The 13,475-nt window shown below is 45.7% G+C and overlaps 1 protein-coding gene across 1 annotated transcript; it reads right to left on the reverse strand.

Annotated features, from left to right (window-relative positions):
* Positions 1–7,203: 7,203 nt before the first annotated feature.
* Positions 7,204–10,303, reverse strand: LOC108539593 (uncharacterized). The gene has a single exon (XM_017888403.1). The coding sequence runs from the start codon at positions 10,301–10,303 to the stop codon at positions 9,716–9,718; it is 588 nt and encodes a 195-aa protein (XP_017743892.1). The 3' UTR covers positions 7,204–9,715.
* Between the last annotated feature and the right edge of the window lie 3,172 nt (positions 10,304–13,475).

A 13,475-nucleotide genomic window follows, 5' to 3' on the forward strand; every position in this document is an offset into this window, starting at 1 on the left:
CACACTGGGGCCTGTCAGAGGGTGGAGGGCTGGGGGAGGGATAGCATTAGGAGAAATACCTAATGTAAATGACGAGCTGATGGGTGCAACAAATCAACATGGCACATGTTACACCTATGTATCAAACCTGCACATTGTGCACATGTACCCTAGAACTTAAAAGTATAATTAAAAAACAAAACAAAATAACAAAAAAACAAAGTAAAAGTGTTTGTTTTGGAAATGACTTTGTTAACAGAATAAAAAGACAAGTGACAGACTGGGACAAAATCTTTGCAGAACACCTATCTGATGAAGGACTGCTATCCAAAAGGTAATGAAGAACTCCTAAAATTCTACAAGAAAAAAACCAACCAATCAAAAAAGAAGCAAAAAGCCAGGCACAGTGGCTCATGCCTGTAATCCCAGCACTTTGGGAGGCTGAGGCGGGTGATCACCGAGGTCAGGAGTTTGAGACCAGCCTAACATGGTGAAACCCAGTCTCAACTCAAAATACAAAAATTAGCTAGGCCTGGCGGCGTGAGCCTGTAGTCCCACCTACTCAGGAGGCTAAGGCAGAAGAATCGCTTGAACCCAGGAGGCAGAGGTTGCAGTGAGCCGAGATCACACCACTGCACTCCAGCCTGGGCGACAGAGCCAGACTTCATCTCCAAAAAAAAAAAAAAAAAAGGCAAGATCTTTCCAAGTATACCTCCCCCCAAAGACTGTAATTATGGCAAACAAACATATGACAGGATGCTTTACATTACATGTCATTTCAGAGCAAAATGAAAACAGGCCAGGCGCAGTGGCTCACGCCAGGCGAAGTGGCTCACGCCTGTAATACGACACATTGGGAAGCCGGGGTGGGTGGATAACCTGAGGTCAGGAGTTTGAGACCTGCCTGGCCAACATGGTAAAACCTCATCTCTACTAATAATACAAAAATTGGCCAAGTGAGGCAGCGCACGCCTGTAATCCCAGATACTCTAGAGGCTAAGTCAGGAGAATCGCTTGAACCCGGGAGGCAGAGGCTGCAGTGAGCTGAGATTACTCCATTGCACTCCAGCCTGGGCAACAAGAGTGAAACTGCGTCTCCAAAAAAAAGAAAAAAAAGAAAACAATGAGGCAGCAGCAAATACCTGGTGGAGCAGCTAAAATCTAAAACACTGACACTTCCTAATGTCAATGACAGTGAACTCTCATTCACTACCGATGTGAATGGAAACTTCTACAGCCAATTTGGAAGACAGTCTGCGGAGCTCTGAAGAAAATAAGCGTGGTGTCCTACTGATTCAGTAGTCTCATTCCTACAATATTGACCCAAATGAACTAAAAACTGATGTCCACACAAAAGTCCTCCCACAAACATTTTTAGCAGCCTTACTCATAACTGCCAAAAACTAGACTCAAACAAGGTGAGTCTTTAAAAAAATAAATAAATAAAATAGACAAGGTCTCACACTGTATCTACCAGGCTGGTCTCTAACTCCTGGCCTCAAGCAATCTTCTCACCTCCGTGTCCCACGTGCTGGGAACTCAGGGATGAGGCATCACACCAGGCTCAAGATGAGCCTTTCAACAGGTGAATAAAGAAACAAACCATGGTAACGCCCATCCAGTGTTAATGCTACTCAGTGGTGAAAGAAAATGAGTGGCCGGACATGGTGACTCACAAGTGGGATCCCAGCACTTTGGGAAGCTGGGGTGGGAGGATCACCTGAGCTGGGGTGTTTGAGACCCTGTCTCTAACAAAACAAAACAAAACAAAATTTTTTTTTTTGAGACAGAGTCTCGCTGTGTCGCACAGGCTCGAGTGCAGTGGCGCAATCTCGGCTCACTGCAAGCTCCGCCTCCTGGGTTCATGCCATTCAAAAACAAAATTTTTTTAGATAAATAAACAAAAATAAAAAATACATGAGTTGTCAAGCAACAAAGCTTTCGAGAGACCTTCACCGCATATTCTTACATGAAGGAAGCAAGTCTGAAATGGCCACTTACAGCATCATTCCAAATATATGATATTCTGGAAAATGCAAAACTCTAGAGGCAGGAACATCATCATTTGTTGCCAGGGATAAACAGGGATGGCAAAAGAGGGAGGAGAGAGCCATGATTAGGAGGAGCACAGGGGATTTTGAGGCCTGAGAAATGCTTCTGTGTAAGACTGATGGTGAATACATGACACATGCAGTTGTCTTAAACCACAGAAGAGTGAAGTTTAATGTAAAAGATGGACTTTAGGTAATAATAACATTGGCGTCTTCAATTTTCATCATGTTCACATGTAATGTATTCTTGCATCAACTGTAGGATACACTACACACAGTCAATATGGTTTCTTCGGTTTGAAACCTTTTTTTTTTTTTTGGAAACAGGGTCTTGCTACGTTGCCTAGGCTGGCCTCCAACTCCTGAGTCCAAGCCATCCTCCTGTTTCAGCCCCTCTAAGTGGTAGGATTACAGGTATGAGGCACAGCATCTGGCCAGTCAAGATGTTTAAAATACGGGGAACTATGAGCTTGGAAGAAAAATGCGGGAACTCTGTGGATTATCTGCTCAATGTTTTGGGTAAACAACCACTGTCCTAAATCATCAAATCAACTAAATAAAGTGAATTAACGATCATTCCCCATGTAAGGTTCACAACTGAGTTTAAATAAAACCCAATATAAAATACGACATATTGGCCGGGCGCAGTGGCTCATGCCTGTAATCCCAGCACTTTGGGAGGCCGAGGCAGGTGGATCACGAGGTCAGGAGATCGAGACCATCCTGGCTAACACGGTGAAACCCCGTCTCTACTAAAAATACAAAATATTAGCCGGGCGTGGTGGCGGGCACTGGTAGTCCCAGCCTCTTGGGAGGCTGAGGCAGGAGAATGGCGTGAACCCGAGAGGTGGAGCCTGCAGTGAGCCAAGATCTCGTCACTGCACTCCAGCCTGGGCAACAAAGCGAGACTCTGTCTCAAAAAAAAGAAAAAAAAAATCACATGTTGGCATATTGGTTATCATTTCCATAAAAAACGCACAAAAATAAAATATACTGATATGGATGGGTACCCAGGTTGGGGAAGCATAACGAAAAGTAGGGCAGTTGTCTCATCATTCACAGTACTGGCTCCATCAATATTTGGATTCGTTGTGCAATTTTTTAATGTATTTTGTGCGTATATAATACTTTTAGTTTCTGGAATGCATACCCTACACAGAAATAAATCTCAGTGAATTCTAATTATCTGTAACAACAGTATAACAGATTGAAACTAATTTTTTTGTTTTTCTTTTTTCTCGAAACAGGGTCTCATTCTGTTACCCAGGCTGGAGTGTAGTGGTGCAATCATAGCTCACTGCAGCCTCGAACTCCTAGGCTCAACAGTTCTTTCCACCTCAGTGTCCTGAGTAGCTAGGACTACCGGCACACATCACCATGACCAGGTAAGTTTTTGTGTAGACAAGGTTTGCCATGTTGCCCAGGCTGGACTAATTTTTTTCTTTCTTTCTTTCTTTTTGAGACAAAGTTTCACTCTTGTTGCTAGAGTGCAATGGCATGATCTTGGGATCTTGGCTCACCGCAACTTCTGCCTCCCAGGTTCAAGCGATTCTTCTGCCTCAGCCTCCTGAATACCTGGGATTACAGGCCTGTGCCACCACGCCTGGCTAATTTTGTGTTTTTAGTAGAGATGGGGTTTCTCCATGTTCATCAGGGTGATCTCGAACTCCTGAACTTAGGCTATCCGCATGCATTGGCCTCCCAAAGTGTTGGGATTACAGGCATGAGCCACCACACCCAGCCACTAATTTCTATTAAAATTAATTTTCTTGAAGTCCAAAAAAGTCTCAAGAAAGATAAAAAATGATTATTATGCAAAAAGTTTACACTGAAAAACATCAATATAAAATGCAATAATGGAAAAAATGCCATGTGTCCTTAAAAGGAGATTAAGTATCACTATGATGTAACCTCTCTGAAATATGCCTACAGTTATATTTTATTTTATGAAACGTACAAGGCAGTTTGTTTCCTTCACTAAAATTAAGAAAAAAGTACTTCTAAAAACTGAAATACAAGACAATGACTAAAAATAGCCAAGATCCTCTATAGAATATGGTTGGGGGGTGTTATGGTGTGAATATTTGCACCACTCCAAAAAATCATACATTAATAACCTACCCCCAATATAGTATTAAAGTTGACATCTCTGGGAATTAATTAGGATTAGATGAGAGCATAGGAGTAAATCCTTTCTGAATGAGATTAGTGGTCTTATTAGAAGACACAGGAGAGCCAGCTCCCTCTCTTTTCTGTCAGGTCAAGAAAACACAAGATGACCATTTGCAAACCAGGAAGCGGGCCCTTACCAGACACTAGATCTGCCAGCTCCATGAATGTGGACTTCACAACCTCAAGAACTGCCAGAAATAAATGTCTATTCTTTAAGTCACCCAGTCTATGGTAATTTGATACAGCAGCCCAAGATAACTAAGATACAGAGGCACTATCCCTACTATACACCGCAGCTTTGAACTCTAAACTAATTAACAGAAAATGGTATTATCAGAGATGGAAAGATAGGCCAATGGAGAACAGCAAATTGTGAAACTAGGGCACCTATTTTTTTTTTTTTTTTTTTTGAGACAGAGTTTTGCTCTTGTTGCCCTGGCTAGAGAGCAATGGTGCAATCTCAGCTCACTGCAACCTCCACCTCCCAGGTTCAAGTGATTCTCCTGCCTCAGCGTCCCGAGTAGCTGGGATTACAGCCATGCACCACCATGCTTGGCTAATTTTCAATTTTAATAGTGATGGAGTTTCACCATATTGGTCAGGCTTATCTCAAACTCCTGACCTCAGGTGATCTGCCAGTCTTAGCCTCCCAAAGTGCTGGTATTATAGGCATGAACCATCACACCCCGTCTGGGCATCTATTTAAGGTAATGTGAAACTATGACAAACCAGGTATTGCCAGCCAATGATGTAAGTGGTGAACACTTAACAGAAAAAGCAGGGACAAATGGTTCTCTACCAGAGAATAATCAATCTACTAATTATCTCCATATACAATAATTTAATTCATTCTACAGCTGCCGGTTATAGTGAGTTCTTATAATCATATGCAACCTTAGCATGCATTTTCTTTATGGATTTCACATTCTCATAACAGAAGAAACCTTTACTCAAACTCAACAGAGTTTCCAGTTCTCCACCTCCTCCCAGTTCCTCCATGGGGTCAACTCACATATAAGACTTATACAGCTGCATTCTGGTGACCACCTCCGTGTGGGACAGCTAGATACAACCTTGTTGGGGTGGCCTTTCCTTGTCTTTTGGGATATTTCTCTCTTCACAGTTGAAATAATCCAAAGGACAGATATCATTTCTGCTTTTCCTCAATAGCAACATCCGATTAGCTGACCTGCCATGCGTCTCCAATTAATGGAAACTGAAGTTGGGAGAGAGAAGCGGAGCACCCATGAATTGGGTATCTAGATGAAGAGTATACCAGGCATCTATCTCCTCCACCATTAGTCATTCAGCTGCTCCCTTGGGAGGCCCCACTCCCCTAGGCACTGATACCCACTAGACCCTCCAAGAGACATGGCAACTGTGGGGGTCTTGGGTCAGCAACAGGCAGTTCTAAAACTCAAAACCTGGAAAAGATAGAAGGGTGTACTGAAGACATACCACCCTGTAAAGTTTCCAGAAAGGAACCTCATCCCAAAGATATCCTGATAAGGTGTCTGTGTCTAGGAAAGATAACAGGAGGAGAGGCAGAAAGGATTTTTCAGGAAAATGTCTAGTGGTGATTCTCTGCTTTCCTCTCATGTGAAATGTTCAGATACTGATTTTACTGTAAGCCCTTGAAGAGTTAGGCTGTGGTATGAGGGTGGAGGATTTGAGACCCTGCATTGCATATATTTGGAAAATGTAAGCTGAAACCAATCGCCCTGGAAAGTGTGAAAAAATTTAAATAAGAAGCAATGAGACTGAACTGTGTGTAGTATCCTAGGGTCCTACCTAAAGGCCCTGAAATCAAATTTAAATACAACTCTTGGAAATTACTAATTTATAGGAAAATAAAATTTATGCTTAATCAGGCACAATTTACCAATTACTTTGTAATTACATACATAGAAATTTTCTACCTATATAGGCTGTGTGAACAAGTAAGTCAGGCCAGGTGCAGTGGTTCACACCAGTAATCCCACCACTTTGGGAGGCCAAGGTGGGCGGACCACTTGAGGACAGGAGTGTGAGACTAGCCTGGCCAACGTGGTAAAACCCCGTGTTTACTAAAAATACAAAAATTAGCCGAGTGTGGTGGCACATGCATGTAATCCCAGCTACTTGGGAGGCTGAGGCAGGAGAATTACTTGAACCCAGGAGGTGGAGGCTGCAGTGAGCTATCACGCCACTGCACTCCAGCCTGGCCGACAGAGTGAGACCTTGTCTCAAAACAAACAAATAACAAAAACAACAAAGTAATTCCAAAATTTAAGCTGACAGATCTCTCAATTATCTTGAAGCAATGTGATCATGGGGTTGAGTCACATGACACACAGCTTTCACATAGACAGCTGGAACTCTCCTTTCCCTGATTACAGATTCACCTTCTTTCTTACCTATAGTGTTTTGTAAAATGTTGTAAATGACTGAAGGGAAACAGGAAAGACCCTTTCCCTCTTCACTTTTTTTTTTTAATTTAATATGATTTTTCACAATTGAGATAGGGTCTCGTTATGTTGCCCAGGCTGGTCTTGAACTCCTGGGATCAAGCCATCCACCTGCCTCAGCCACCCAAAGTGCTGGGGTTCCGGGTGTGAGCCATCCTGCCAGGCCCCTCTTCACTACTGATCTCTGTAGTAAACGAACTTCCCTCTTTACTTCCTCACACAAAGACTTCATGCCTATCACATTGTCTTCAGCTGGAATGTTAAATTCACTCTTTTAAATTGAAAAGGAAATAAAAACCAGCTAGAAAGAAAAGAATACAAGCTCTGGAGGAAAAAAAGCAAACCCTAACAAATTAAGATGTTAGCCAGGTGCAGCGGCTGATATCTGTAATCCCAGCGCATTCCTGGAGGCCAAGGAAGGAGAACTGTTTGAGGCCAGGAGCCAGAGACTAGCCTGGGCAACATAACAAGACATAACCTCTGCAAAAAATAAAAAATTAGCCAGGTGTGGTAGTGGGCAACTGTAGTCTCAGCTACTTGGGAGGCTGAGGTGCTTGAGCCAGGGAGGTCAAGGCTGCAGTAAGCCATGATCGCACCACTGCTCCAGCCTGGGTCGCAGAGCAAGGCATTGTCTCCAGAAAAAACTCTTGTATCTCATACATCAGCCTTCTAAGGAAAATGTAATCCTGTTATATTTATTTGTCTTTTGCCTATATAAGTGTTAGGGAAGCAGGTGCCTAGGGGAGCCAGAGCAACACCAATTCAAGTTCAGCTCTACCTTGACACTAACAAGAAACACTCCTTGCCAGTCACAACCCATGATCATCAAATGTTTCCCATGAAGAAAACAGCCTACAGATGCCTGCAAGTATCCTTACACTCCCACAACAACAGAACGTCCTGATGTCCCAATACCCATAACAACATGTGCTTTCAAGATAATTACAGTTGTTTTAATGCACGTGTATGCTAAAATGTAAAGGATAGTTTTCTTTAACTCAACAGAGTAATAAATTGTGTGACGCTGTCAGCCCACATGCAGGTAGGCACAGGTAGTTTATTCTTTACATAGACAAGATCGCTACATAAGAAAAACTTAAAGACAGTACGTTCCCCCACTTGCTGTATGAGGATGCCCTACTCTGAAACAGAGAAGCTTTCTCTTTCTTTTCCTTTTCTCTCTCTCTTTTTTTTTTTTTAAATAGAGACAGGGTCTTGCTGTGTTGGCCAGGTTGGTCTTGAACTCTTGTTTGTTTGTTTTGTTTTTGCTTTTTGAGATGGGGTCTCACTCTGTTACCCACACTGGAGTGCAGTGGCGCATCCTCGGCTGGGCTGCAACCCTTGCCTCCGGGGTTCAAGTGATTCTCTCACCTCAGCCTCCCGAGTACCTGGGCAGTACAGGTGCAAGCCACCACATCCAGTTAATTTTTGTTAGTTTTGGAAGAGATGGGGTTTCACTATATTGCCCAGGCTGGTCTCGAACTCCTGAACTCAAGTGATCCTCCCACCTTGGCCTCCCAAAGTGCTTGGATTACAGGCCTAAGCCATCATGCTGGCCCAGAGTAGCTTTCAACAAACTCTCTTCTCACTACACTTTGTGACTGGTCTTGAATTCCTTCCTGTGTAAGATTCAAGAACTCTCCTGGGGTCTGATCAGGACCTCATTTTCCAGTAATACAAGCAAGAACTTAACTTCCAATTTTGGAGTACTGAGTCCATTTCTCTGGAGTCTTTTTCCCAAATGGGCCATTGCTATCTTTTTGCTTGAATAAACTCTTCCAATTGAAATCTGAAGCTTTCGATTATTTTGGAGTGACAAGTCCAAAGAAGGCAACTGCATCTCTGCAACCAATCAAGCATTTATCTGGTTTGTCTCCTCATGTAACTTATAACAGCCTACCCCTAAACTGGTAAACTAAAAACAAAAACATACCTTCTGGCTTGGCGAGATGGCTCACATCTTTAATCCCAGCACTTTGGGAGGCTGAGGTGGGTGGATCACTTGAGGTCAGGAGTTCGAGAACAGCCTGGCCAACATAGTGAAACCTCATCTCTACTAAAAATACAAAAATTAGGAGGGTGTAGTGGTGCGTGCCTGTAATCCCAGCTACTCAGGAGGCTGAGGCAGGAGAATCGCTTGAATCCGGAAGGCGGAGGTTGCAGTGAGCCGAGATAGAGCCATTGCACTCCAGTCTGGGTGACAGGAGGCTCTGTCTCAAACCAAAACCAAAACAAAGTACCTTCCCAGCTAAGTGAAGTGACCGGCTCTTGGCCAAGGGGACCCCCAAAAAACCCTGAAAATTGAGTTCTTCTGTATGACAAGACGGGAAGTGAGACGGTCTCCTTATACCCTCTCCCTTTAGGAGTTTAGAAATGCAGCAGCTTGATGCACATTCATGTAAAAATAGGTATCATCAGAATGGAAAAACAAACTCCTTGGGGCAATAAGATACCACATTACAAACAAGATCTAAGGCCACGCAAGGCAAAGGTAAAGTCACGCCTTAGAATTCATAAAATCTAGAGAAACAGGTCTGTTTTTGGCTGGGATGGAACCAAGTGGCAGATAACAGACCCCCTTCCTTCAGCATTCCTTCCTACCTCCTCCAAACTTTAGACAAAGCTTCACACTCTCAACCAGCTGCCACCTACTGAATCCCTCAACCACCTGTGCCTTCTAATCCCCCTTCCACAGGTCCCACCCTTTCTACCAAAGGAATTTACATCTTTCAGGCACTGATTCATGATTTTCCCTGCAATTCCTGTCTCTCTGAAATGAATAAAACCAAACTGTCTTGAGCCGCCTCGGGACCGCTCACTCCAGGCTTCTCGGGGCTGTGTTTCCCTCGGCCAAGGTCTCTCCTATTCGGCTCCGAATAAACTTATTTTACATAGTCTGGCTTTTTCCGCTGACAAACCACAAGCCAGGACTGGGTGTTTCTCATTCGTGAATCGCTGTTTGCTCAAATGAACTCTTGAATTGCTAACGTACCTCAGTTTAATTTTTAACAGGAGAAAGTGGGGGCTGGGGGCCCCACAGACCGCTGCTCCTCCCACGCATGAACCCTACACCCGAGTCAGGATTCCACCCATGACCCTCCCGTTGCTTCCGCTCAATCTGGGGAGATGTTGGGCTGCGAGCGCGGAACTGCCCAGAGAAGGCTCCGGGGTCGTGGTCGTAGTCGCCGCGCAGGGACGGGACAGGACGCCCGGGGTCCCGGCTGCCGGCCCGGCCCCGTCCAGCGGCCGAGGGGACCGAGGGCCAAGCTGCTCAAGGAGGACTCGGTCCCAGACCCCGGAGTCGCCCACAGGGAGGCCCGGGTCCCGCCACAGTCTGTTCCCGCCTGTTCCAGGCAGCCCCTCCCCCGTCTCACGACACCCGGCCCTGCACACGCACCATTTCCTGGCTTTCAGATGTCCCGAGGTCCTCTCGACAGCTCCTGTGACTACAGCAGGGAATAGCACAGGTGACAAAGCGACAGAAGCCTGGATAGAGGCACCAGGTCCCTCTCGGGCTGGACAACCGCCGCCCGCGCAGCGACAAAAGGTGTGGGGATGAGGAGGAACACAACCCCTACATTTCCGGAAGAACTGTGCGCAGGGCCACGCGCCGGCGCCTCTGACTGGATGAAATGCTAGGCCCCGCCCCCACATCTGAGTGACAGCTGAAGCCCTGGGTATCAGGCCCCCCAGAGCCAGACTGACGGATTCTCTAAGGCTTCTCTAAGAGCTAGCTGCTTTCTGCACTCTGGTTATTGGATATTTGCATTTCAGCCAAACTTGGTATTGATAGAAGAGAATACTAGCGTCATCTTCACTCAAGGGGCTGTCCCTGCTCCTTCGTTCTGCACGGGGTCACAGGAGTGTGCAGGGAATTTCAGACTCAGTGTCCATAGGAGCCATCTACTGGCCTCAGAGCAGCAGTGGAAGCGAGACCAGGCCAGGCATGACTGCACCAGGAGGCGAGGCATATGTCCTCGAGCGGCCCGGAATTGGGAATGAGGCGTGGCCAAGCCTTGGTCACACACCCCATCCCCTCCTCACAGTGTGAAAATGTTTCCTCCTTCCAGATCTTCATTTTCACCAGCAGGAAACTATAACCAGGTTTTAAGTTTCTGACCTGAGTAAACTGTCAACTTCATGAACGCTTTATCCAGGTGACACCACCAAACAATTCTGCCTCTAGCTCTAGCCTGATCTTCACACTTTTTTTTTTTTTTTTGAGACGGAGTCTGTCTTGCTCTGTAGCTCAGGCCGGAGTGCAGTGGCGCGATCTCAACTCATTGCAAGCTCCGCCTCCCGAGTTCACGCCATTCTCCTGCTTCAGCCTCCCGAGTAGCTGGGACTAAAGGCTCCCGCCACCACGCCTGGCTAATATTTTGTGTTTTTAGTAGAGACGGGGTTTTATCGTGTTAGCCAGGATGGTCTCGATCTCCTGACCTCGTGATCGGCCCGCCTCGGCCTCCCAAAGTGCTGGGATTACAGGCGTCAGTCACCGCGCCCGGCCACACATTTTCTTTATCTATACAAATAACTCTGACCCCAGCGACTCCATGCATGTCAAACCCCAAACCCTGCCCAGCTCCAGGCTCCAGCGGCACACCACCACAAAGGACAGAGACGCCACAAATGCTTCTGCACCTGGGTCTTCTGCTTTCCAGGGCCCTGCAGCTTCTCGGGATCCACACTCCTTCTGCAGCTGCTCTGAGCAGCTGGAGGCCACCTGTAGAAGGGGGTGGGCTGCCCGGGAAGCCACCAGGGAAGCTCTCTTTCTCTCCCTTTGTAGGCTCCAGACTGTCCTCAACGTGGAGTCACTGGCCTCGGGCTCTGCTTCCTTCTGCAGGTTATTCAGCTACTTCTCACCCCATCGGTTAGTTCTGCTAAACACCCTCAATCCCATTGTGTGAATAACACACCAGCAGAGTCCCTGCTCTCCTTCCATGCTTATGTGTGAAGTGGGGGAGGAAAAATCTAAGATAACTTAAGTGCATTTGAAAGACTTCCAGGTCCCGGTGGGGGTGGCAGCTGAGGGACCCGCAGTCAATGACACTGCAGCACCTTCAGGCCAGGCTATGCTGATGGGAGAGAGGGTGGAGAGCTGCAGCTGGATGTGGATAGGTGGAAGGCGCAGTCCTGGGAACTGGGCTCTGCTGCAGTGCGGCTCTAGGGCCTGGAACCCGTGAGAGCAGAGATGGGGGTGCCCAGGACAGGAAACTCGGGGAGAGAGTCGGGTGGCTTCGATGGTAGGGGGTGCTGTGGCAGGTGGTGTGGGCCTGTGGCTATCATAACTAAGCCCAAATGGGACTTGAAAACTTGGATTCCGTGGGAATTTATGAAGAGGAAGGCTCTGATAACAAAGAAGTCAGCAGTGAGGAGAGGGATGAGGGTCACTGGCAACCTCACTCCCTTATGGAAAGAAAAGTGAATGCTCAACTACTGCTGCAAAGTGGGGTCAAAAGATGAGACTCTCGCTGTCAGGGAATAGACAGCTGCAGAACTCTTAGAGATTGCAAACAACAGCCTGGGAGGCCGGGTGCCATGGCTCCTGCCTGTAATCTCAACATTTTAGGAGGCAGGATCACTTGAAGCCCGAAGTTGAAGACCAGTGAAGTGAGACACTCGGATCTAAATAAATTTATTTTTTAATTAGCCAGGAGAGGTGGTGTGTACCTATAGTCTCAGCTACTCAGGAGGCTGAGGCAGGAGGATCACTCGAGCCCCAAAGTTTGGGGCTTCTGTGAACTATGATCAGGCTACTGCACTTCAGCAAGACACTGTCTCAAAACAAACGGAAATCAAAAACAAACAAACAAAAAACATAAAAAGCCCACCAAACTCCCTGGGGAAACCCCTTGGATGGTCTAATTGTAAAACACAGTAGGTGGTAATATTTCCTTATGGACTAGATCATTCTAGCCACGTAAGAGGCTTGGCCTACTGAGGATTTACCAGGCGGGATGACCTCCCTGCAGTCAATGGAAAAGTCCCCTGGTGAAACCATCCCTTTAAACTTTATCAAATTCATCAGGGAGGAAGGGAGGAGAAAAATTTAAATCAAGCGTGCAGCACCTACAGCATTAAGCATTAGGTCAGCTTGTTCCCTGACCTTCCCCATATTTGCTTCATACCTGGTGTCCTAGAATCCCATTGTTGTGGTAAACTGAGGAACGGAAAGACCAATATGGAGTACAGGAGGATTTGTTTATATTTTAGGTATGCACCGGCTCAGATGATTCATATCCAAAAAGCTGAGAATTAAACGAAGACAAAGCGGGATTTTAATAAGCTGCCTTACAGATGCAAAACAAAAGCAGTTACTCATACAGTGATAGGCCATGTAGTCTATAGCATAATTTATGACCTTGCATAGCCAGTGTCCTTATACTTGCATTGAAAGAAAAACAAGAATTGACTAAATAGAGACATTTGTAAAACATAATAATGCTTAAGAAGCCTCGGAAAAGAGTAACAGTAAAAGTATCTGTCTTTCTCTTCTTTTTTTTTTTTCCTCCAACCTTGCTCTGAACGGGAGGGGTGTCTGGAGCCCATTCCTTTGACCTTGGCTATTTGGACAGCGTTATCTTCTGTCCTTGAAGTGAGCTGCTAGGCAGAGGAAAACCTGTGCTTTTCAACCCTTGCCTTGCCACACTCTGGGCCTTAGCTTTTACTTTTCTTGGAGTAACTAAATTCAGTACTTATTATTATTTTTAAATTTCTGCCTCACGATAGACCCTAAATGATAGTTCCTGTTAACTGCTGTATAGATAACAACATGAACGTTAGATGTTTTCCCTTTGAAATATTTCTTTTTTTTTTTTTTTTTTTT

The sequence above is a fragment of the Rhinopithecus bieti genome, unplaced genomic scaffold (genome assembly GCF_001698545.2).
Source record: "Rhinopithecus bieti isolate Rb0 unplaced genomic scaffold, ASM169854v2 scaffold_15296, whole genome shotgun sequence".
Lineage (NCBI taxonomy): Eukaryota > Metazoa > Chordata > Mammalia > Primates > Cercopithecidae > Rhinopithecus > Rhinopithecus bieti.